This window comes from Rhipicephalus sanguineus, chromosome 9 (genome assembly GCF_013339695.2).
Source record: "Rhipicephalus sanguineus isolate Rsan-2018 chromosome 9, BIME_Rsan_1.4, whole genome shotgun sequence".
Taxonomy (NCBI): domain Eukaryota; kingdom Metazoa; phylum Arthropoda; class Arachnida; order Ixodida; family Ixodidae; genus Rhipicephalus; species Rhipicephalus sanguineus.
In genome coordinates, this window is record NC_051184.2 from 41,916,349 (window position 1) to 41,943,086 (window position 26,738).

A 26,738-nucleotide genomic window follows, 5' to 3' on the forward strand; every position below is an offset into this window, starting at 1 on the left:
ACTGCTGTTTATTTAAGCACCACACGAAAGGGACAATAAATTATTGAGTGAGATCAAAGAGCTATCACAGAAAGTGCTGTTCACTCAAACACCACATAAAAAGACATATCGGATTTTACAGGATATTTACGTATACACAGCTTATTTACACATTATTCCCTACCTAAGTACAGTATCTTAGTCAACTTCTTCAACAGTTGGGCCAGCATGGTGTGCTGTTGAACTGTGCTTTGGTCCCTGTGGTTGGTGTAGTTTGCTCATGATTGGCATGCAGGTCTGCTGAAGCTCCTTGAGGCGATGTTCATACTCCTCTTTCTCGGCCAGGCTGTTTCCGTCGATCCACGAGATGGTTTCCCGACATTTGGACAGCACCGAGTCCTTCTCTGAGGATGACAGCTTGTCACCAGCTTCTTCAGCAGCCTGCTTGACTCCATAGACGTAGGACTCGAGGTTGTTTCTCGCAGCCACTCTCTCACGCTGTACGTCGTCTTCCTGCTTGAACTTCTCAGCCTCGGCAAGCATTCGGTCAATCTCCTCCTTGGAGAGACGGCCCTTGTCGTTGGTGATGCGAATGCACTCTTGCTTGCCAGTGCTCTTGTCTTTGGCCGAGACCTGCAAGATGCCGTTGGCGTCCATGTCGAAGGTGACTTCTATCTGTGGAACCCCTCTGGGTGCTGGTGGAATGCCGTTCAGGTTGAACGTTCCTAACAGGTGGTTGTCCTTGGTGAGGGCGCGTTCACCTTCGTAAACCTGGATGGTGACAGCAGGTTGGTTGTCCGAGTACGTGGTGAACGTCTGAGACGTCTTGCATGGAATGCGAGAGTTGCGCTCGACGATGCGGGTCATGACCCCGCCCGCTGTCTCGATGCCCAACGAAAGCGGCGCCACATCAACCAGGAGTACGTCGCGGATGCTGTCGCTCGAGTCGCCGCTCAGCACGGCTGCCTGAACCGCGGCGCCATAGGCAACGGCCTCGTCCGGGTTGATGCCCATGGAGAGCTCCTTGCCGTTGAAGAAATCCTTGAGCAGCTTCTGCACTTTGGGAATTCGAGTGGAACCGCCCACGAGCACTACGTCGTGGATCTGTGACTTATCCATCTTGGCGTCCCGAAGTGCTCGCTCCACGGGTTCCAAGGTGCTGCGGAACAGGTCCATGCAGAGCTCCTCGAACCTGGCTCGGGTGATCTTGCTGTAGAAGTCGACGCCTTCGAACAGCGCGTCGATCTCGATGCTCGCCTCGGCAGAACTCGACAGAGTCCTCTTGGCGCGTTCACAGGCAGTGCGGAGTCTTCGCACGGCTCGAGGGTTCACCCTGAGGTCCTTGCGGTGTTTCCTCTTGAATTCCTGCACGAAGTGCTCCACCATCCGGTTGTCGAAATCTTCGCCTCCGAGGTGCGTGTCACCTGCCGTGGAACGCACTTCGAACATTGAGCCCTCGTCGATGGTCAGCACGGAAACATCGAAGGTGCCGCCACCGAGATCGAAGATGAGGACGTTCTTCTCTCCACGGAAGTTCTTATCGAGGCCGTAGGCTAGCGCGGCTGCAGTTGGTTCGTTGATGATGCGCAGCACGTTGAGACCAGCGATGGCGCCAGCATCTTTCGTCGCCTGCCTCTGGGAATCGTTAAAGTAAGCGGGCACCGTGATGACAGCGTCGCTCACCTTCTTTCCCAGGTACGCCTCGGCCGTCTCCTTCATCTTGGTGAGAACCATGGCGCTGATCTCCTCCGGGTTGAAACGCTTTCGCTCGCCCTTGAACTCGACGCTGATCTTGGGCTTGCCTCCGTCATTCTCAACCTTGAAGGGCCAGTGCCGGATGTCATCTTGGATCTTGGGGTCGTCGTAGCGGCGCCCGATCAGCCTCTTGGCATCGAACACCGTGTTCTCGGGGTTCATGGCCGCCTGCGCCTTGGCTGCATCGCCGATCAGCCGCTCCGTATCCGTGAAGGCAACGTAGCTCGGCGTCGTGCGATTGCCCTGGTCGTTGGCGATGATCTCGACGCGACCGTGTTGGAAGACTCCCACGCAAGAGTACGTGGTGCCCAGGTCGATGCCGATGGCTGGGACGTCTGACTGCATGCGGCTAGGCATGATGAATGCGTTGTGTATGTAGCGTTCTTTGCAGAACTATCGCTCTCGTGATTCAAGTCACAAGTGTCGCAAGTCTGCTGGGAGCTCGCTCGGCGGGCAATTTATACCGTTCGCGCGCTTTTCTAGAAACACCCAGAAGCTTCGCGAGCCGGGCCAACCAATGGGAGCGAATAGGGTCAATGACGTCAACCACGCAGCTCTGCTATTGGTCTTCCGCTCGCAGAAGCTCCGAGAAAACTCTCGTGCCGTCTGCTGCTTCTGCAGGCATCAAAAAAACAAAAAAACAAACGACCGATGCCCTGTACTTTGTTTTCTTAGACACTGAGTCACACTTTAGTGTAAGTAGAATGGGCAAAGTATGTTCTGACTTCTAGTGTGTGTTCTGCGCATTATAACGCCGATTACATGCGGACAAATACATGTTCACGTCCGTTTGGGCGTGATGTTAGCAATATATTTCTAAAGTGCATTAACCATGTTTCTCGGTCATTTATAAAACTGCATGAAAATAAAGCAGGATCCTAGCAATTTCTCAGATATCATGCGCATCAAGTTTACTTTATTTACATGTGGCACATTCTGTGCGATCCTGCTTTGTTGAATCAGCTGTTCGCGAATTCACGAGAACATTCGAGATCCGGCGAGATGTAAACACGGACAGTAGGCAACGCAACGACCGTTCCGTGACCTAGACACGTTTTTGCACGAGAAGTTCCTAACGTTTAGGCGATCATCAGCTACGTCCGTGTGTGTTCAGGCTTTGCTATTTCCAGAAGCGGCAATGTTAGTGATTTCCTTCGATTCTCAAAGGAGTCGGATCGCCTTCACAAGTGGGCCGTGCTTCGTTCTCAGAGGAAACTGTGCCGCGCATTCTAACACATGCTGACTGTGCGTGTGTATGTGCCTCGTTTGATGTTCTCACGTGCAACTACAGGGTGCCGTCTTAAATCTATTTGCGTGCACTTCCACACGATATCGCGCAGCGGTACGTATGTAATAGTTAATCTCTTGATATCGACGACGAGAGTGCTGATATCGAAAAGATGCGGTAACACGGTCATCAAAGTAAACTACTACAACCTCAGCTGCGCGATAATGCAGCAAGAAATTAAGGTTAACTCGTAGTACGGATTCTCGGAACTCGACCTTGGGTTGTAGCGATTATTTTCAGATTTTCTTCTCTAGATGGATTTCTTTTCATTATGTTGATTATGCTAGTTGTAGAACATCATGTCACATATGTTTGCGTCTTTTTTCATGAAGGCTTAAGTAGTCCCGTAACTCTAGTCGCTGTTATATGGCTAACAAGATGAAGCACACTTGGCAAATCAGTGCTGCGGTTGTTATCTTGGTTAGACTCAAAAAATAGATAGCCTCCCATTGTTGGATAAATAGCCTATCTCATTACTTAATGCTCCTGTCCGAATGGAGACTGTTAATCTTGATACTGTCATTTTGTTAATATAAACTGAACATTTTTAGCTTACACTGACGTCTTGCCTTTTTTTGCGTTAGTAGACAAAAGAAAACAAATATATTCTCATTAATTGCGAATACGTATGCTAGGAGCTGTGTATATTTTCGAAATTGCTCTGGCACTTTTGAGGGAAACTGAGCAGCGTGAAATCTGTGTGCATGAATACCACCAACAGTCACTTTCATGGTCATGCGGACATGCAAAGCATACAGTCGCAATGCTTTTTCCCTCAGCAAATTTACGCTACTCTCCATGCATCTTTGAAGAACATGCAGGTGCTTAAACTCCAAGATACCATGTCAGCTTTAGGAATTGTGGAATCGCGTAGACATTGAATATACATACAGCGTACATCCTAAGTTGAAACATAAGCAGCAACAAATGCCTTTTATGGGTAATTACATTAAAGTGTAACATGTTATAGCTTGGCAGCTGCTATCAAACGTGAAGTAGCCTCAGGTGACTTAGGATACAAAGCTGAGCGAGTTGGTATGCATTCATAGTGAGCTTCAAGAGTTTGTTTTGGGGTCTCAGCAAGGGCACTCTTACAAATGCAGGTGAAACTCGATGCAGTGGAGTAGTTTTGGACGTGTTCACCAAGACTGTATAGCCTGTCTTCATATCTGCATGGTACCAAGTCTTGTGTGATAAGTTATTCAGGACACATAGCTCAGAAAGAGACCTCAATATTATTACAATTGGAAAATCAGTCCTGCAGAAGCACACAAGGTGTAAGGAAGTTCATGAAAGAGAAAAGTTGTGACCCACCTGTTTGTTGTACGAAGCCACAACTCAATGCATTAGGGATTTATCACACAGAAAAAAAAGGCTTCCCAGTGGATGAAAAATGTGGTTGGTAGTACATTTTAATCGGTGAACTCATCGAATGTCATAATCTTAGCAAAAAGCCTTCATTGCATTCACGTACGAGTAATTGGCGCAAAACCAAGAAGTCACTGAAATTGCCGCGCATATATGTTCGTTAGCCATTTTTGTGATTGCTGCGCATCAATGTTAGCCATATTTGTTTTCAGCACGTGTCAAAATGAAACGGCTGCTCCACAATGCCTTGACATGCAAAAAAAATTCATCATCAGGCTTTTCATATGTATAGGTCACAATGTTCATCAAATGCAGCTGTCGGCTAACAAAAGTGTTTCATACTTAATGATGTGAACCCGTCATGCCAAGTTTAGGTGTGCAGTCAGAGGCACAATCGGCTTGCATCGCTGGCGCAGCCAGTGGAGGTTCAACCCCCCCCCCCCCAGAGAAAAATTTCTGGCTAGGCCCCTGGCTTACAGGTCTGCAGGTTTTTGCTTAGCATCCTTGTTTTTTCCTTGTTTTTTAAGTCTGAAGTAAAGTTTCATTCATTCATTCATCTCTTATCAAAAAACGTTCATGAACATAACTGATGCCTTTGACTTGCTTATTTGTGTGTGCCTGATCTCTTACACCAGTACCTATAAGTGGCATTGGGGGGTTAAGATAGCTTATTCAAAACAAACCACACTTGATCAACTCACCTCAAGTTGAGGCAGTTGAATGCAGGCCAGCAGACACGCACGTTGTTTGCATTGTCTCTGTCGTAGGTCGGCAAAAAATGTGGAGCTTACTCGGACTCACTCATGGATGATATTTTGCCCTTAGGGCTCACCCGGACTCAGACTCACCAAAATTTTTCTCAACTGGACTCACTTGGACTCAAACTCACTTAAATATTACTCACTCGAACTCACTCAGACTTGGACTCACAGCTCTGTGTGAGTGAGTCGACTCATGAGTCCATTAGCGTATAATTAGCTGTTTAGATCAGGATGTCAACGCACCTAAATGCCAATATCTCGCGTAAATCGGTGCTCTACGATACACATTTTGATCTCGTACCTTCACATACGAGCTATCAGTGATTGCAATCCAGCAAGACCATTTTATTGAATGATATGACTCGCACGAGATATTTTTATCCAGAACGTCTTTTGAAAAATTTTGCGGAGGGGCGGGGGGTCGAGGTACGCCTCTGATCAATGAATATTGAGCTGGTGTATGAACGCTAGTGCGTTGAAGTACTTGTGAGTAGAAGTGATTATCAGTGTGAGCCGTCATAAGGCTGATAGTAATGCTGAAGTTGAGTAGTTATCATAGGTCGGCAAAAAAAATGGGAGCTCACTCAAGAAATATATTTTGTGCTTAGGGCTCACTCGGACTCAGACTCATCAAAATTTGTTTCAATAGAACTCACTCGGACTCAAAATGACCGAACTATTACTCACCCGGACTCACTCACGACTCAGACTCACGGCTCGATCTGAGTCTGAGTGAGTCGACTCATGAGTGAGTTAGCCGACCTATGGTCTCTGCCTCATAGATCACGTCATACTTTGCAGAGCAGCCATCGTATAGCTCGTACTTCCATTAGTTTGGTGCAAACAGATCGTCCATAAAACCTGATTTGAGAACGGCGAAAGAAGTTTTTCTTGAGATAAGCAGTGCCTGTTCTTCTCTATTAGTGGACCTAGTAAGCTCCGCTTTTTGGAGTCGTCACAGCAGTCGATAAGAAGGAAAATCAAGGGGCTCAATCTTAGTTAATCATCACTGTCATAAGCTTAATGACAATGAACAGTTCGCTGTTGAAAACTGATCCTCGTGGTTGCCTTTCTTATTCATAGCATAACAAGACTTGACTTTGTGTAGTCGCAACTCTGGCAGCCTTGCTTGCTGCCTTCAGGTAGTGCTCAAGTGTTTATTGGTCAGCTGGGCCGAAGTTCACTAGCTATGTTACACCTACATCTGAAAGGCCATAGCAATCACTAGCAGGTTCTAATCTTGTACACACATGTATATGCAAGAAAGACAATGGGAGGACAGTGGCCAGGCTAGCGTAACTGTAGAATGTGATACGCTTGGTGTGGAAGATTTAGGTTCAGCTGCCGTTGGCTGCATGTCGCGCTTGACCACTTTCCTTTCTTATTTCTAGATTTAATGAAACACCGCTATTGATGTCCCCTGCATTTTGCTCGCTTTATTGCCTAGCTGGTGGCCTTACTTGGCTGTTGGTCAGAGTTGTCCAGTGAGCATAGTTGTAATCAAAGGAAAGTGCAGCGTTCAGGCTCTTCTGCATCACGACATACCAGCACTAGTCTGCAGATGCTTAATAAAACAATTAATTTAGACATCTAGTGACAAAAAGTCAAGGTAGAAATATTTTCATTTAAAAGATGTTCCTGCTCCTATAGGGAAACAATGCTTCCATGTAGGAGCTGAAACATCGTTTAAATAAAAATGTTTTGCCTTGGTCAGCACTGTGTTCTTTTGCTAAATATTATCTGCCCAGGTCTTAATTTCAGTTGGAACACCTAATTTTCATGTATACCTAACTCTTTTATTACCTGAGATTACTTGGTCTGTGAAGGGTAATGAACACTCATATGTGCAACACCACTTACAACATTCGTAGGTTGTTCCCCCTTGTTTCATGCAGTGGATGTGATGTCTAGGTTCAGGGATTTTTTACCAACGAGATCACTAATGCTTTCCATATTGCATAATATGTATTAATTTGCTACCAATTGCTTCTGAAACATGAACATAGCGGTTTCTGAATGTCATTTTTTACTCCAAGTATCACATGACTGATCTCCAAAATGCATGTATATTCTACGTTTCTTGATGAATAAACAACAGAGATTATATGCATGTGTTCTGCTTTTGTACTGATCTTATTAGTATGGCCTGCAATGAATTGGTTCCACAAATGTTTCACGTGTGCTTCATTGCATGTTTCATCCTTTCATAGTCGATGAATCTTTATGCTCGTAGACATTTATGAAAGCCAAGGATTGTACAGAAAAGAACTTGGACTTCATGAATTACATACATCACATGACACAAAGTTAACCTGTGGAGCCTGAGTTACTGTTATCCTAGATCTGTCTCAGTATTGCTAAAATGATTTCTACACGCATTATCCTTAGCATGCCAAAAACAAACTGTGCTCTCCTCTTCAGAAGCTGTGCAGTTGAGTTTTGGTCCTTATGCACTTTATTGGGTGATGAACATTCCTTTCAATGTGACAAAAATATGTAGGCCTGAGGCATGCATGTGGAAAGAATGAAAACCTCTCATATTTTATTCATAAAGCTATTAATGTTCTTGTTAATATGGATGACTGAACACAATTAAGATTGCACACAGCATACTTTTGAAGTATGGGTACAAGTGTAGGAAATGTTTTATTTACAAGATATCTTTTATGTAAGGAACTACATATCGGGACTTACACAAATGCCATGAAGTAAGACTTCTTGCCTCATTCTCATAAATCAATGGAATGTTGACGAGTAAAGATATGTTGACGTAACCTGGTTTCCAATGATTGTACATGTGTTGCAAGATTTCGCAGTATGAGTCATGCCCTAAAGCTCCAACTTTCTACATAGCAAGTTGTATGTCCATTGCAGAGGCCGTATGCTCTACCTCTGTAACAACTGCCCTCGTGTTCTTTACTTATTTATTTTGTCTTAACAACTCAATTTCGGCGGTGCCACTTTCACTTTTGCATTATGTAATGTCCAACCTGACTCAATATATCACATCAAAGAAATGCTGACGGTGAAGTATATTGGCATACTATACTTCTGTTCCACTTCCAGTGGCTTTAACCGTGCAACATCAATTCAACATGTTTAGCTCGAACAATTGACTCAGTTGACTATCTTAAAGAAAACTGTCTATTATTTTACCAAGAGTGCCGAGATTGTAAATAAGATAGAGCACTTCATGCATGTGGGAGAGGTAAGCATATGCATACCTGGCAGCGCAATTTTAGTTTCTTCAAAGCCTTGCATTTAAGCATTATACTTGACTGCTCTATTTTTATCATTTATGCCACATACTGGCATTTCAGAACTCCAAGTTTCTTGTAAGTCATTGCTGTTTGTTTAATTCATCTTTGTCATCATGAGCAGCATGTCCTAATTAATCTGCTAACTGCAAGACCCCTTTCTATATATGTCTTCGTAGTTCTTACCTTATTACTGGTATGAAAGAAGCGATTCTGAGTTCTATAATAGTTGCAACATTACCAGCCCATCAGACGACATTAGGATAGAGCACTATCGAGAGCATGTGAATATGTGTGTCGCATATTCAGCATGTGATATCTGAGTGCTTTAAATGCTTTAAACATGTCACACGCACGAACCAAGCTTCAGTGCAAGAAAAGGTGAGCTTTACTTCTGATAATAAAACAACTTTCTTACATTACTTGAAGTGTTCAAGCAACGTTAAACCTGTTTTGCATAATGTTAGTAGGCCTGTAACAGTTCTTCTGAAATGGAAATAGCAGTTCATGCGAATTCACGCTCCAAGACATTAACGCAGTGACATTCCGAGGACATAGGTAAAAGAAATGCGGGAACTTTGCACTAAGTCGCGTAAAGCTTGCCACAGCAAAGCACGGGCCCGTCGCCGTTCACTGGGCAACCTATTTCTCTATAGAGCTTGGCGGCCTTCTTTGTTTCCCTTTCTTTTTCTCTTCCGTTTTTTGTATTTCTTTCTTTCTCTAGCTTTCCTACATTTGTCTCACTCTCTATTTCTCACTTGCTTCCTCTTCCTATCTTTTTTCTCTATCTCTTTCTTATCCTTTGATTCTCTCTCTCTCATTCCTTATGTGCTATGGTTTACTTTCTCCCCTCCTCCTCAACCTCACTTCCCTTTCCTACCCCCTTGCTATACGATACTATACAAGGCTATACTATGTTCTGCCAGCGTGCGTGTGTGGCCGAGTGGTTAGAACGCTCGCCTTCAGCTTGTGGGTTTGAATCGCACTGCCTCATGAGGAATTTTTTTTCGCCAAGGTATTCTCTTTCTTTACATCTTTCTCTCTGTTTCTTTCTTTCTTCGCCCTCCTCCTCACATCTCTCCTTCGCTTTGTGCTTCCTCATTGCTATAAGGCCAACAAATGGGCGCATGTGCTCTGGGAGCAAAGCAGAAGAGGACGAAGAGAGCGCATGCCGGTTCATGATGATGATAATTTTGGGTCACGACATTTTGCGCCAAGCTAGAACAACTTTGCTGTTAGAAAAGGAAAAACGCCGTGAAGCTTCCATCACAGCAAAATTAGGGGAAACCTTTATTCCTCCGTTGGGCTCTGTAGTGCTACCTAACGGATGCTGGCCCTGCGAACGTATGCCGTGCCTGCTACCTAAACTTGCCTGTGTTTCCTTGTGGTAATCCAATGCTTTCTTGGACAGATGTTTGACCACAACTTAAACAGGCTTGTTGTCGTCAGTAGAGGGTGGGCTCTGCTGCCAGCTAACACTTTATTTTAGCCAAAGGCCATTAGCAGTAGTTAATGCAACAATATCCAGGACACTAACCAATGCTTATGATTCCCAACAGAAGTTAACTGTACTTAGTGTCAAAGCATTTTCTCATATACAATTTGTTCTGTGGAGTCGACACAATGTACTTACCTTGAACCTGCATCTATTTAATGACGCAATTATTACCCTGTGTAGATACAAGAGAAAAAATTTACCATTTTTTCTCTCTATTGTAAGTGTATAGACCAAAAGAATCTGACAAGACAGTTAGGCCAGGGAAAGCATAGTGGCTATCACTTGTTTGTCTTTAACTGTAGTTTAGCACAAAAAATATTGTAAATTGAAATGAATTAAAGTGGACAACAGAGGTTTTGGGTTCAGATCCCACTGGCAAAAAGGGCGATTTTTCGCATATCAATTTAAGACACTATTATTACAGACAAACAATTATTGGCCCCTATGCTCTCCCTGGTCTAATTATCTGTTGGAATCACCTGGTTATGCATAGGAAACTAGCAGCTCGAAAAAATTCCCCTTCAGCTTATTTGAGTATATGTCGTATAATGGTGGAAATGCCATTCCACAGGACAGCACTGACAGGCATTGAAGCAAAACTGTCGCACTGCCCTTGCATACACACAACACAAATTAAAACAAAAAATCCTTTTATTGTGGCATCTGAGTGAACAAGTATTTATAACATGTTTGATGGCAATATAAATAGATGACTAGATGAGAATTTACAATGAAATTAGAAAAACCTATATCACTAGTTCTCGACTCAGTCGACTTCTTCAACAGTTGGCCCGGCGTGGTGAGGTGTTGAACCGTGCTTTGGTCCTTGTGGCTGGTGCAGCTTGCTCATGATTGGCATGCAAGCCTGCTGAAGTTCCTTGAGACGGTGCTCATACTCCTCTTTCTCGGCCAGGCTGTTTCCGTCAATCCACGAGATGGTTTCTCGACACTTGGACAGCACCGAGTCCTTCTCAGAGGATGACAGGTCTCCGGCTTCTTCGGCTGCCTGCTTGACTCCATAAGCGTAGGACTCAAGGTTGTTTCTGGCAGCCACCCTCTCACGCTGTACATCATCTTCTTGCTTGAACTTTTCGGCCTCAGCAAGCATTCGGTTAATCTCCTCCTTCGAGAGACGGCCCTTGTCATTCGTGATACGAATACTCTCTTGCTTGCCAGTGCTCTTGTCTTTTGCCGAGACCTGCAAGATGCCGTTGGCGTCCATGTCGAATGTGACTTCTATCTGTGGAACCCCTCTGGGTGCTTGTGGAATGCCATTCAGGTTGAACGTTCCCAGAAGGTGGTTGTCTTTAGTAAGGGCGCGTTCACCTTCGTAAACCTGGATGGTGACGGCAGGCTGGTTGTCCGAGTAAGTGGTGAACGTCTGCGACGTCTTGCATGGAATGCGAGAGTTGCGCTCGACGATGCGGGTCATGACCCCGCCCGCTGTCTCGATGCCCAACGACAGCGGCGCCACGTCAACCAGGAGTACGTCGCGGATGCTGTCGCTCGAGTCGCCGCTCAGCACGGCTGCCTGAACCGCGGCGCCATAGGCAACGGCCTCGTCCGGGTTGATGCCCATGGAGAGCTCCTTGCCGTTGAAGAAATCCTTGAGCAGCTTCTGCACCTTGGGAATTCGAGTGGAACCGCCCACGAGGACGACGTCGTGGATCTGCGACTTGTCCATCTTGGCGTCACGAAGTGCTCGCTCCACGGGCTCCAATGTGCTGCGGAACAGATCCATGCAGAGCTCCTCGAACCTGGCTCGGGTGATCTTGCTGTAGAAGTCGACGCCTTCGAACAGCGCGTCGATCTCGATGCTCGCCTCGGCAGAACTCGACAGAGTCCTCTTGGCACGTTCACAGGCAGTGCGAAGTCTTCGCACGGCTCGAGGGTTCACCCTGAGGTCCTTGCGGTGTTTCCTCTTGAATTCCTGCACGAAGTGCTCCACCATCCGGTTGTCGAAATCTTCGCCTCCGAGGTGCGTGTCACCTGCCGTGGATCGCACTTCGAACATGGAGCCCTCGTCGATGGTCAGCACGGAAACATCGAAGGTGCCGCCACCGAGATCGAAGATGAGGACGTTCTTCTCTCCACGCAAGTTCTTATCGAGGCCATAGGCTAGCGCGGCTGCAGTTGGTTCGTTGATGATGCGCAGCACGTTGAGACCAGCGATAGCGCCAGCATCTTTCGTCGCCTGCCTCTGGGAATCGTTGAAGTAAGCGGGCACCGTGATGACAGCATCGCTCACCTTCTTTCCCAGGTACGCCTCGGCCGTCTCCTTCATCTTGGTCAAAACCATGGCGCTGATCTCCTCCGGGTTGAAACGCTTTCGCTCGCCCTTGAACTCGACGCTGATCTTGGGCTTGCCTCCGTCGTTCTCAACCTTGAAGGGCCAGTGCCGGATGTCGTCCTGGATCTTGGGGTCGTCGTAGCGTCGCCCGATCAGCCTCTTGGCATCGAACACCGTGTTTTCGGGGTTCATGGCCGCCTGCGCCTTGGCTGCATCGCCGATCAGCCGCTCCGTGTCCGTGAAGGCAACGTAGCTCGGCGTCGTGCGATTGCCCTGGTCGTTGGCGATGATCTCGACGCGACCGTGTTGGAAGACTCCCACGCACGAGTACGTGGTGCCCAGGTCGATGCCGATGGCTGGGACGTCTGACTGCATACGGCTTGGCATGATGAATGCGTTGTGTGGTTTGCGTTCTTTTCAGAACTATCGCTCTCGTGATTCAAGTCACAAGTGTCACAAGTCTGCTGAGAGCTCGCTCGGCGGGCAATTTATACCGTTCGCGCGCTTTTCTAGAAACACCCAGAAGCCTCGCGAGCCGCACCAACCAATAGGAGTAAAGTGTGTTGATGACGTCAAGCCAGCTGCTCTGCGATTGGTCGGTGACTTTTAGAAGCTCCGAGAAAACTCTCGCGTCGTCTGCTGCTGTATCAGGCATCAAAAAACAACAAAAGAAACGACCGATGCCCTGTACTTTGTTTTCGTAGATACCCGATCATACTTTCAGTGTGAGTTGAATAGGCAAAGTATATTCCGACTTCTAGTGTATGTCTTGCGTACTATAACGCTGATTAAATACAGGAAAACAAAGTTTCAAGTCCGTTTGTGCATCGTGTTGGAAATATTTTTCTGAAGTGCTTCAGCCCTGTTTGTTGTAAAACCGTATGAAAATAGCGCGGAATTTTGGCTCTCCTGAGACATCGAAGTGGGTCAAAATTGCATTGTTTACATGATTCTGTGCGAACCTGTTGAATCAGCCGATCTCGAATCCACGAGAACATTCGAGATCCGGCGAGATGTAAACACGGACAAGCAGCGACAGCGACTATCAGCGCTATCAGTTATGTTCTTGTGTGTCCAGAGTTTGTTAATTGCATTAGTGGTGATGGTAGCGATTTTCTTAGCTTCTCGCAGGCGTCGGATGTCATGTCGGATCGTCATCATCGGAAGGTGGACCGTGCTTCATTCTCAGAGAAAACTTTGCCGCCCATTCTAGTTCCAGATGAGCATATATGCCGAGTGTTTGTGTGCCTTGTTTCACGATACACGTCACTCCTATCGCGTGCAATTTACGCACTGCTGTGTTAAATATTTGTGCTTCCACGCGATATCGCGCTACGGTACGTTTGTAGTGCAGTAAATCTCCAACTTTAGCGGCGAGAGTGCTGAAGTCGAAACGATGCGGTAACAAGGTCATCAACGTGAACTGCGAAAACTTCAGCTGCACGATAGGCCGGCAAGAAATGAAGGTGACGGCTTAGTACGGTTTTTCAAGTCGTCTTTAGTGTGGCTATTGTTTTCGACAATCTTCCCTACATCATTATGTTTATTATGCTAGATTGTGGAACATTATTGTCGCACGTTTGCGTCGTTTGTCGCTAAGGTTTAAGTAGTCCAGTAACTTGACTCGCTGTTTTCTCGCTAAAGCAAGAGACAGAGAACTTGGCAAATCGGTGATGTGATTGCCGTCTTGGTTAAAGTAGCTCGAATAAGAGGCTTTCAGATTACTTATCTTCCACCGAAGGGAGACACTTATCGTCCTGGTAGTGTCATTTAGACACACATGACGTGAGCATTTTCAACTTAACAGTGACTTCTTTAACCGAGCCTTTCTTGCGTTAGAAGAGGAAGGGAAAGCAAATATGTTATGGTCAGCTGTCAATACCTACATACACTAGCAGCTGTGTATGTACAGTCGCGCTCAATATGACTTGCAACACGGGAGCGCATGGCCTCATGAGTTCAAAGATTCCGCATGGCTTCAGCTTGTATTCATTTCAACAACTAAATGAGATTTTCTTTGTTGGGTTCATCCTCAAGTGAGAACAGCATTTAGTTATGGAAATAAGGGCAGGTGGAAGCCATGCGCAGTCTTTGAACTCATGAGACCACGCGCTCCCGTGTTGCAAATCATATTGAACGCGACTGCACATTTGTGCAAATTGCTTTGATACTCCTTTTATTATTATTTTTTTAGGAGGTTCTAGCTTAACAACGAACTGAGCAGCATGAAATCTACGTTATCATTAATATTAAGTGCGTAGCGCTTTAGAGACCCAGCTTGTCGTCCATCCATGAATCTCGTGGCGGGGTCACGCTCACAGTAAAGCGCTCAATACAGGTCATAACAAGGCTAGCAATGCTCAAAACTTGGTTAAAATGAACGAACAAGGTCTAAAATAATACATTTAACAGAAATAGCCAAGAAGTAATGGCTATAATTAACTTAAAATCACTAAAAGCGTTTCGGAAACATGCGGCTGACTATGGTGCCGCACGAGAGTGGGCCCAGCGTATCACAGAGCGCACAATTTCTCCTCTCATTGGCTCTCTACGGCGCTACATCTGAAGGGGGGAACAACCTGATGGAACTCGCTGCAGACGACACATATCTCAACTGCCGTAACAAGCAGGAAATCAAAATGGGCAAAAAGTGTTTTGTCCCAAATTGCAAGTTGGGGTATAGGACGTGTATGGAGAGTGTGTTGATTTTCAAGGCTCTGCAGGAACGAGAGCATTTAGATAAGTGGCGATGGGCTATTCCGAGTGCAGATAAGAATTTTTGAGCCAAATGACCATGCGTGTGCAAAGTATTTCCCAGAAGAGGCGATCTCTGCAACATATCAGGTAGAATAAAAGGCAAACATCCTGCTAGACACCTAGAAGAAAGCTGTGCTCTCTTCAGATGCTGTGCCTAGCATTCTTCCCTGACTGTCCACCATAGGTCGGCAAATTCACTCATGAGTCGACTCACGGCTCGATGAGTGAGTTCGGTTGTGAAAGTTCGGAGTCTGAGTGAGTTCGGTTGTGAAAAGTTTCAGTGAGCCTGAGACGAGCGAGTCCGGTTCAGGAAAATTTCGGTGAGTCTGAGTTCGAGTGAGCCCTAAGCACAAAATATATTTCTTGAGTGAGTATGAGTGAGCTCCCCACTTTTCTGCCGACCTATGGTTCTATCTAAACAACTACAACATTAACAGCCTACAACAGCTTTATGTTGGCTCACGTTTATACTCCCGTCGACTCACCCATACTTCAATGCACTAGTGTTCATACGCCAGTTTAATATTTATTGATCAGAGGCGCGAGTTACGGAGGTGGGGTAAGGAGAAGGTGATACACCCCCCCCCTGCCGCTGCCTCCCGCAAGCTCTTTCACATGTAGTTCTTGATAAAAATATCTGCTGTGAGTTATCTCTTTCAATAAAAGTGTCCTTAATGGATTGTGGCCACTGATAACTCATATTTGAAAGTACGAGATAAAAGGGCGCCAAGTAGAGCACGATTTATGCGAAATATTGCCGTTGACACCATGGTTGAAAAACCTAATTATGCGCTAACGGACTCATGATTCGACTCACTCAGACTCAGGTGGAGATGTGAGTGAGTTTGAATGAGTCCGAGTGAGTAATATTTTGGTGACTTTGAGACCGAGTGAGTCCGGCTGAGAAAAATTTTAGTGAGTCTGAGTCCGAGTGAGTTCGGTTGAGGAAACTTTTGCTGAGTCTGAGTCCGAGTAAGCTTTAAGGGCAAAATATCTGTCGTGAGTGAGTCTGAGTGAGCTCCACATTTTTTGCCGATCTATGCTGTCCACAATTCCTGACCGTGCTGCAAAAAACTAGAAACCTCTGAGAAAATGGCAGGCTCTACTTCCGACATCTCAGAAGCGAGGAGAGTCAGAAACGTCAATTGCTTTTGAAGAGCCTCGCCTGACCATTGTAAGTAGGCCAAATTTATTGTGCGTAGACACAGCGAGTCCAGGACATACTGATGCCGAATCAACAGGTGCGCTATGATTTCAGCAGCGACGAGCCTCGTCCATGTGAAGAAAAGCATATGCTTTTTACAACACGACACTGACAGTGCGAGTGGTGCGCGCACTACCGACACACTTAGTCATCAAGCCTAAAAGGTAATTGCTTGATTTATCAGGTGCCATTTTTCCAGCTACATCATTTATGCTTATTAGGAACAAGAGATATTAAATGTTCTAGGATAGCCAGTGAACAGAAATGTTGTGTGACGCAGCCGCATTTTTTTTACGCTCGATATGTTCATGTGATTATAATTAGTAAGCCAGACATGATCTTAACAGCCAGTCGCTTGCCTGCCTGTTAAGACACATTGTCAGATGGCAGACGATCATTGGCTCGCTCGCTCTCTCCTCTGATTCATATATACCATGATATACCCACTCGCTTCTGCTTAAGTCCACACAGCTTGTTGCAATGCCACAAAATAAAGCCGGCATTGCCTGAGGGCGAAATGGAGCCATTTGCAAAATGCTAAGTGCAAGACTGGCAGTTGTTGCGTGCCGATTGAAGTTTGTAATTAAGAACGAGTGTAAGCTTCAAGATGCATTGATTGACAGTGTTTCCGTATTGGCTTTTTTTGGGCTGCAATTTGCTAAGCAACTAGAAAATGCGCCTGTTACACAGAGCAACGTTTTCTCGCTGTCGCAGCACGTTTATAAAAAACGCTGATGAGAAATAAGCTGCACATATAATTAGATAATCATTTTTGTTACTACAGAAGCCCAGTGTATTAATTTAGTGACATCCATGTACATATGCATATTGCACGCGGAAAACAAGCGAGGTTCCGCAACAATGACCTGCGCAGCGCTTATCGCAGACTGTCCCGTCCGTTAGCGCCACCTGCAGTCGGTAAAGGGAAACAGCCTAGGCGGAGAACAGAATACGGATGCGGCACCAGCCACAGTGTCATAGTCTAAAACATTCTTACACCATGAAAAAGAAAATAGGCAAGAAATTTGCATGCATCAATGGTACAAACAGTCATCTTCAGAATAATGCGGGCATCTCTGACAGTATCAAATGCCGTCTTACCACCAGAAATTTTTTCTAGAGTATTAAAAAGCAAACATCTGTCTGATGTATCTTTAACGAACATGGAGACGCAGCAACTCGAAAAGCCCCGTTCGCATTACACGCTGTGAATCACACAGAAATGGAAGATGCGTACAATGCCATAAATTCAAGCATAAATAGCAACAAGTGCCTTTTATGGGTAATCACATAAATGTTGCATGCAATCACTCGGCGCAACTTTCATTACATTCAAGTAATGTTTGAAACCAAGAAGTCACCAAGACTGCTGCATATTGATGTTTGTGAGTTATTTTCATTTTCAGTTCGTAAGAATGGAACATGGCTATGCTGCAACATCTCAACATGCAAGGAATGTCACTTTCAGGCTTGGCATACATATAGGTCACAAAGTTAATCAAATTCAGCAGTCGCCAACATAAATGCTTCATACTTCTTGATCGGAAGCTGTTGTGTCTCGTTTTTGTATTGGGTCTCGGGCACCCTCACGCTATGGTATCTCTCTGGGTTTTTCTACCGCTAACATCTTTCTTTGTTTCAAAGAGGAATAAAGTTTGTTTCATTCATTCATCTCTCGTCAACAGACGTTCTTGAACACAACTGATGCCTTTGACTACCTTATCAATGCATACGCTATCTCTAGCACCAGGTAACAAATGTTTTAACACGACCTTTAGTTAGTGAGATTAACGGGTTAGGTTAGCTTCCTCGAACAAACCACACTTGTCAACTCACCTGAAGTTGAACAATTGAATTCGGGCCAGCAGATGGGCACAGTGTCTGCATGACAGATCACGTCGTACTTTACAGAATAGCCATCGTGCAGCTTGTACTTCCATTAGCTTGGTGTCGGCATGTCGTCCATAAAACCTGATAACAATGAAAAGAATTTTTTTTCAGGTCTGCAGTGTATGTTTTGATCTAACAGCGGATAGCAACCTCTGTTCGGTCTCAGCTGTCAATGAAAAGGTGGATCGATGGGCCTAGATCCTTAGTTAACCACATACTATATAGAAAGCCAAGTGACTATGAACACTTGCTGTATTGTCTCTTAGTCTTAAAAGTTCAGCCCATTCTCATTCACTGAATAACAAACCTCCACAACTCTGGCAGCCTGATTGCCTTCATGTAATATGCAAGCATTTATAGGTCATTTAACCCTTTCAGCCCTGGATTTTTGTTTTGGTCAGGGGATATTTTTGTGTGTGTTTTCCTAATAGATATGACCTCAGAAGACCAAAAACGAAAAATTGAGCCAGTGGTGCAAGTATTAGTGGATTTACAGACATGACGTTAAATTAGGTCATCAGGGTTCAGCGGTTGCGAAATGAGAAAAATGCATCTTTTTTTCTGCTATTCACTAGAGTACACAAAATATGAACCACGACTCATTTTTCAGTGTGATACTCATTGAAACAGCTTCGGTACGTCGATCCGAAAATGGCGCTTACCCGCCTCAGCTGACCCGACACGGCGCCACCCATGACTTCGGTCAAGCTTCTTCTTCTTTGTGGCTGCCAGCTCCGCAAGCATGTCACCATTTTGGTGTCAATCGCAGTGGGGATGATTGAAGAAGTATTCCCCCAAGAATCGGCAGTTTTGGTTTCCTTTCCAAGATGCTAGGGCAAGTTTTGTGTGATGGTGTCAATTGACACCGCCAGGGCCGAAAGGGTTAAGATGTCTCCTATGTTCACACACTACATTATGCCTACAGTTAGATCTGCCATGGCTGTGAGTAACACTGGAGGTCGCTTCCAGGAGTAATCTTATACGCACACAAAAACCCAAGAAACTTGACCAGTGGAGCCATGGCGGTATAACTGTAGAACAATTACTATACCTGCATGATCGTGCTGATCCTCATAAAACAATTATTTTAAACACCTATTGACGAAAAAATGCTGCGCCGACCTAAAGAGTAATATCTACATTTAAAAGACATTCCTGCACCTTCAGAAGGGAACAAGGCTGCCTGTTAAGTGAAGATATTTCTGCCTTGTTGCTCCTGCTTTTCTTTTTTTGTTGTTATATGCTATTCTCTGTAAAACTCCTGATTTCATTTCGGACACCCAATTTTCACAAATGGCCAAGTCTTTGGTACTTGAAATATATGTAGCTTAAAGGTCTTTGAACTGTAATGAGCACTTACATTTGTAACGCCATTTATTACATTAGCAGATTGTTCACCATTGTTTGATGGAATGGCTGCAATATCTCGATTTATGTATTTCTTTATTCAATGATTACCCCGCTTAGCCCGAAGGTGCTATAGCATGGGGGTTAAAATGTTGACAAAAAAACATATCGTCTTTGACACAGTCCGCTACAACACAACACATACTGAGTTATTGGTTAGAAATGAGGTCACTTATCCTTTTTTGTTGAAAACTTTGCATTAATTTCCAACTAATTGCATCTCAAACCTGAACGTAGCAGTTTCTGAATGTCATTTTTAGTCCCTCTATCGCATGACTGATCTCCAGAGTGCAAATTTATATACATGCATTGTTGCTGATTAAACAGTATACATGTTTGACTGCAGTGGTCTGGTGCCTTTTTATTCATTTATGCATGTGCATTTACTTGGAGTCAACACATGTTTCACGCATGTTTCAATACACGTTTCATCCTTGCAGTTGATTCAACTTGATTGATCTTAATGCATGCACATAATTCCAAAGTAAGCTTAAGCTGTACACATTAGTCTTAGACCTCACAAAATACACAGATCAGATGATACAGTTACATTTTTAAGCATGAATTGTACTTGTTGTAGATCTGCACCAATATAGCTAGAAACAAGCTGTACATGCCGACTCTTTCGTTGGCATACTAAAAAGAAACCACACTCTTCTGAAGCTGTGCCGTTGAGTTTTGTTGCTTAAGCACTTTCTAGGGTGCTGACCATTACTTTTATTATGATAGAAACATCTAGGCCAGATATATGTGTACCAAATTAAGGACTCCCATTTTTATTCACAATGTGACTTTTTTGTTGCTGCGACATATAAACAAGCATGACTGACTGCACTCAGTGTATTTTCAAGATCAGTGGTATAGTGAACAAAGTTTTATTCACAAGGTATGTTTAATGTATGAAAATGCATATCATGTGCCACCAGAATCGCATGGCGTAAAATTTCTTGACACGTTAGTCTAAAAAAATCTTGATGTTCACAAGTGAGGATTTATTTGCGTAATGTAGTTTCTAATAATCATTCACATTTACTGCAAGAATTTTCAGAGCAGTATTTCTCTCAATCTACAGCTTCAGTTTGCTACACAGACAGTTGTGTGCATTGAAACCACATGTTCTACCTCTGTATTTGACTGCACTTCTTCTTTCTTAATCATTTATTTTCAGCAACGCTACTTTTACCTTTGTGAGATGTGATGTCCAACCTGATTCTTGCCAATGCACTTAACTAATACGCAACATAAGCGTAATGATTATAGGAATAATGACATACTATATCCCTGTTCCACTTCCACTGGCTTTAACTGATCAATGCACGTGGTTCGGACCAACATTTTTGGTCCGAACCACTCAGTATCGTAAGCAAAACCATGTATTATTTTACCAAGAGTGAGCACTGTAATAAAGACACTAAAAGCACTTCATGCATGTGGAAGAGGTAAACATATTCATGCCAGAACTCGTGTCACAATTTTACGCCACTGTGTGATTACGTGCCTGAATCTACTCTTGAACAAGAATTGCAAAGATGAGTAGGAGTAAGCATAGCGTCAAACACCTTTTGATCACTGTCTATTCCCTATGGCTACACTCAGTTATTGCTAAAAAGCTACAAACTGAGGCATTCCAACAATGCTAGATGTTCCATCTACACGATACAATATTTCATACAGATATGTCACAGTGGCTAGAATTGGCTGCTCAGCACAAGGACACCAGTTTGACTGTGCCTGCATATAAGTGCTAGTTAAAGAGCCACATCTGTTTGAAACTGTGTAGCAAATTGGAGCTGTACATTGAAAGAAATCCTGCTCTGAGAAATCTTGCGCTATATATGTGTGATTATTACGAACTGCATTACGCAAATAAATCTTCACTCATGAACGTCTGAAAAAATTTTTAGACGAATGTGCAAAGAAATTTTGTGCCATGTGATTCTGGTGACACATGATATGTATTTTCATACGTGAAACTTATCTTGTGAATGAAATTGTTTGTTCACTATACCACTGATTTTGAAAATACGAGTGCAGTCAGTTCTGCTTGTTGATACGTAGCAGCAGCAAAGAAGTCGCATTGTGAATAAAAATGGGAGTCCTTAATTTGGTACACATACATATGACCAAGATGTTTCCATCATAATAAAAGTAATGGACAGCACCCTAGAAAGGGCTTAAGCAACAAAACTCAATGGCACAGCTTCAGAAAAGTGGAGGAGTATGGTTTGCTTTTAGTACAACAGAGAGAATTAAACACACAATGCCACTTACATTAAATGAATACTATGCAAGAGATACAGAGATATTAACGCTAACAAAAGAATAAATATTCTATCTCTTCACGATCTAAGGAAAACTCTGCACCTTAAATGGATCCAATTGACCCAATTATGCTATGTCCGATTATCATTTACGGTATTATGCTAAAATGTTGTACTAGAGCTCATAGTAATTAGTGCATGCATGTCGCAATGTAGCTTGTTAATGCATTGTTCGTATTTATTGCTTTATTTCATATTTATGTTACACAAACATTCTGGTTGAACTGTAAATAGAAGAGAAATACTTTATTCTGTGCTCATTTCTGAATTATGCATTTGGCTGTATGTTGCCCAAGTACGGGTGGCAGGAGCTTTGTCAAGCTGTGACGAAGCAGCTTTTTTCATCCTGTCGTGTAAACGAAAGACGAAAATAAAAAGACATGATTGATTTATTGATAAATGTGTGACCCTTCTCTTCCACAACATATCTAATAACATTTCTGTTCTTTGAGACCTTAATGGGGAGGAGCCTTAGAGACAGATCAGCTGCATTAATATATTTATCTCTTACAATTCACAGAAACATACTATTACCGCAAGAAGGGTTCGCTACAGAGGTGTTGCCAGGGGGTGGCACACCGGGCCCGTGCCCCTCCCAGAAATTTTTTTGCACCGCGGGCATACAGAGAACAAAATGACACTTGACCACATATGCCTGCCCGGCCCCCACTTCAGATCAATGAGGCGCCTCCCCCCCCCCCGAAAAAAATTTCTGGCTACGCCCCTGGTTCACTAATAACGAACTGAGGGTTGTAGCACCACGCAATCCGATAGTATCACCAGTCTTGAAAGCCATTCACTCAGGCCTACATAATACTACATTTTATATTGGTGCAGGTTGTACAGTGTAGTTCACTATTAAATGATGAAACAAATGAATACCCCTGACTTTTCTGGCACTCTAGATTGAGTGCCAAGTTGAGGCTTTGCCATTACACTGTGCATGTGTATAGAAAGACTCCAGCAAAATCATCAATAAGTCATCAGTTGCCAGAAGGAAAGATTTACAATACTGCTCGACACCTTCCTGCTTTCCTACTACTTGTATGTGCTTCCTTGTGGTCCATTCTCTGTGCACAGAATACAACTATATCTAATAGGTAGATCGACTTATCAAGCCCTGCTGGTGACCTTCTGTCTTATTCGTGTCAAGATAGATAGTAACCAGTGTTGCGCAATGGGCGCCTCCATTCCAATTCCATTCCGGGGAATTAGAACTTGCCGTAATACTATTCCTTTCAATTCCTCAGAATTAAAAAACTTAGCCCATTCCCACTCCGGGAATGGCCGGCCCGTTCAATTCCATTCCTGTAATTCCTCAACGTAGGAAAGGCATCTTGATAGTTTTATCGAGTTAAGAATGAACGCCCCACAAAGCTGATGTCATCAGATGCATTAAGAACTGCAAAAGTACGCAAAACTCGTTACCAAGGTCAAGGGATAGTAGCTTAGTGACATATCTCGTGCAGTACAACTACCCTACTAATTGCCATAGAGGCAGTTCTGTGCTACCTATAGTATTTGCGTGGTCAGCACGTTTGAACGAATGGTGACGTTTTAATGTTGCTTAAGCTTAAACGTGTTAATGCTAAAATGACGACATAGCGTATTTTTATGCTGACAAAAGTAGTATTCAAGAAGACTATGCAGTTTTGCCACACGTCTGGAGCGGTCGTGAATATAGAGAAAACTAAGATTTGGTTAATGGGGAACAAAACCCTCTAGATCTGCTGGTATTAGTTGGAACAATGCAACGCTCGGGCACCTTGTGCCTTTGCATCGAATACGGAACACTCGGCCGCACTGCTCGTCAGCACTCACGCTTGTCAAGTGCGCCTCGCAAGCATGGATGGGGGGAGGAGAACTTTCTGTGTTCGCCTGTGCGCAGGTATGTCTTCCTTGTCGCAAAAGTTATTTACGTGTGTCAGGTACTAAACTTCTCTTGAGATAAAGCTCAGGCTGTGCACAGAGTATTTGCCACTTTCGTGTGGGGGTATCAATGGAAACCAACGTGCAGGGATTATTTGTTTCTCCCTTCAGTATCTGCTGGGATAATCCATTTGTTTGTACACGAACTTATGCCGCGGTTTGTAGTAGGCACGTTGCTTATAAATGTACCGTGCTTGTAATCAGCCAAGCCATTTTAAAAATACTGCTTTATTGTTAAATTTGAGGCTCTGACTTACTAATGTTTGAAGTTTGAAAAACAGCGCGTAGATGAAAACGTGCTCTATTTTCGGAAAAAGACGTAATTCCATTCCCATTCCATTCCTCCAAGCCTTGTCCCCATTCCATTCCCATTTTATTCCGGGGTCGCGAAAATGTGGAATGATTCCGGATTGGCAACTCCGCAACACTGATAGTAACACAAGACACTGCAATAGTTCTGGCAAGCAGAAATGCTGCTTAAATGCAACAGCTACCTCTGTCTAATAAGGTTGTTTTTGTACAGCAACTTATACTAATTCTCAGTAAACTTTTTTTTTTAAATTGAACATATCTTCCCACTTCCTTCAGGATCTCTTTAATGAAATTACAACACACAGGCTGTGTTAGTTACAACAAAGCCAGTGTTTCTGTTATCAGCAAGAAAAGCCTCTTCGCAAAATTTTGTTCGTATAATTTCATGCACTTAGCTAAAACTTCTCAGTCATTTCACTACACTTACCCTTAAATAATGTTACTTCCACAATATCATAATGTGCTTTGGTGATGTTTTAGAGAAGACAAACTTTTTACTAAAACTCCTCACAACTCCATTTAACTAATGTGTTGTATAATACTAGAAATGGCATTGAACAGAAGCAGAAGTGACAGGCATTTTAACAAAGCTGTCGCATCGCCCTGGCAGTCACACAAGACACAAGCTTTACAAAAAAAAAATCAAGTCCCTTTATTGTGGTGCTTGACTGAACAGCATGTTTGATGGCAATATAAATAGGTGACTAGATGAGTATCTGACAATGAAATTGAAAAACCTAGATCACTAGTTGTAGACTCAGTCCACTTCCTCGACAGTGGGCCCGGATTGGTAAGGCGTCGATCCATGCTTTTGTCCTTGTGGCTGGTGCAGCTTGCTCATGATTGGCATGCAAGCCTGCTGAAGTTCCTTGAGACGGTGCTCATACTCCTCTTTCTCAGCCAGGCTGTTTCCGTCGATCCACGAGATGGTTTCACTACACTTGGAGAGCACAGAGTCCTTCTCCGAGGATGACAGCTTGTCACCGGCTTCTTCGGCAGCCTGCTTCACTCCATAGACGTAGCACTCGAGGTTGTTTCTGGCAGCCACCCTCTCACGCTGTACGTCGTCTTCCTGCTTGAACTTTTCGGCCTCAGCAAGCATTCGGTCAATCTCCTCCTTCGAGAGACGGCCCTTGTCGTTGGTGATGCGAATGCACTCTTGCTTGCCAGTGCTCTTGTCTTTGGCCGAGACCTGCAAGATGCCGTTGGCGTCCATGTCGAAGGTGACTTCTATCTGTGGAACCCCTCTGGGTGCTGGTGGAATGCCGTTCAGGTTGAACGTTCCCAGAAGGTGGTTGTCTTTAGTGAGGGCGCGTTCACCTTCGTAAACCTGGATGGTGACGGCAGGTTGGTTGTCCGAGTACGTGGTGAACGTCTGCGACGTCTTGCATGGAATGCGTGAGTTGCGCTCCACAATGCGGGTCATGACCCCGCCCGCTGTCTCGATGCCCAACGACAGCGGCGCCACGTCAACCAGGAGTACGTCGCGGATGCTGTCGCTCGAGTCACCGCTCAGCACGGCAGCCTGGACCGCGGCGCCGTAGGCAACGGCCTCATCCGGGTTGATGCCCATGGAGAGTTCCTTGCCGTTGAAGAAGTCCTTGAGCAGCTTCTGCACCTTGGGGATTCGAGTGGAACCGCCCACGAGCACGACGTCATGGATCTGCGACTTGTCCATCTTGGCGTCGCGGAGTGCTCGCTCCACGGGTTCCAAGGTGCTGCGGAACAGGTCCATGCAGAGCTCCTCGAACCTGGCTCGGGTGATCTTGCTGTAGAAGTCGACGCCTTCGAACAGCGCGTCGATCTCGATGCTCGCCTCGGCAGAACTCGACAGAGTCCTCTTGGCGCGTTCACAGGCAGTGCGAAGTCTTCGCACGGCTCGAGGGTTCACCCTGAGGTCCTTGCGGTGTTTCCTCTTGAATTCCTGCACGAAGTGCTCCACCATCCGGTTGTCGAAATCTTCGCCTCCAAGGTGCGTGTCGCCTGCCGTGGAGCGCACTTCGAACATGGAGCCCTCGTCGATGGTCAGCACGGAAACATCGAAGGTGCCGCCACCGAGATCGAAGATGAGGACGTTCTTCTCTCCACGCAAGTTCTTATCGAGGCCATATGCTAGCGCGGCTGCTGTTGGTTCGTTGATGATGCGCAGCACGTTGAGACCAGCGATAGCGCCAGCATCTTTCGTCGCCTGCCTCTGAGAATCATTAAAGTAAGCGGGCACCGTGATGACAGCGTCGCTCACCTTCTTCCCCAGGTACGCCTCGGCCGTCTCCTTCATCTTGGTCAAAACCATGGCGCTGATCTCCTCCGGGTTGAAACGCTTTCGCTCGCCCTTAAACTTGACGCTGATTTTGGGCTTGCCTCCGTCGTTCTCAACCTTGAAGGGCCAGTGCCGGATGTCATCTTGGATCTTGGGGTCGTCGTAGCGGCGCCCGATCAGCCTCTTGGCATCGAACACCGTGTTCTCGGGGTTCATGGCCGCCTGCGCCTTGGCTGCATCGCCGATCAGCCGCTCCGTGTCCGTGAAGGCAACGTAGCTCGGTGTCGTGCGATTGCCCTGGTCGTTGGCGATGATCTCGACGCGACCGTGTTGGAAGACTCCCACGCACGAGTACGTGGTGCCCAGGTCGATGCCGATGGCTGGGACGTCTGACAGCATGCGGCTAGGCATGATGAATGCGTTGTGTAAGTAGCGTTCTTTGCAGAACTATCGCACTCGTGA

The 26,738-nt window shown here is 45.0% G+C and overlaps 1 protein-coding gene across 18 annotated transcripts; it reads right to left on the reverse strand.

Moving 5' to 3' along the window:
* On the reverse strand, positions 1–26,738 carry LOC119405040 (heat shock protein 68). Of its 18 annotated transcripts, none has more exons than XM_049419184.1 (3): positions 25,209–26,329; positions 10,943–11,104; positions 1–450 (listed from the first exon to the last, which is right to left on the reverse strand). In XM_049419184.1, exons 1-3 carry the CDS (start codon positions 26,307–26,309, stop codon positions 178–180), a joined length of 1,536 nt encoding a protein of 511 aa, XP_049275141.1. In that variant the 5' UTR covers positions 26,310–26,329; the 3' UTR covers positions 1–177. The 18 variants fall into 18 exon arrangements, with proteins under 18 accessions (XP_049275141.1, XP_049275140.1, XP_049275135.1 ...); XM_049419173.1 differs by lacking the exons at positions 10,943–11,104; positions 25,209–26,329 and adding exons at positions 12,155–12,289; positions 26,394–26,702 and having other exon boundaries at positions 12–1,662; XM_049419176.1 differs by lacking the exon at positions 10,943–11,104 and adding an exon at positions 11,233–11,884 and having other exon boundaries at positions 20–740; positions 25,989–26,384.

Excerpts from the sequence above, each read along its gene's own strand:
- LOC119405040 (XM_049419174.1), bottom strand. The coding sequence starts at position 12,583 with ATGCCAAGCCGTATGCAGTCAGACGTCCCAGCCATCGGCATCGAC. Across the intron at positions 2,047-12,538 it reads TCCCAGCCATCGGCATCGAC|CTGGGCACCACGTACTCTTG; the intron begins CTGGGCACCACG and ends ATCGGCATCGAC.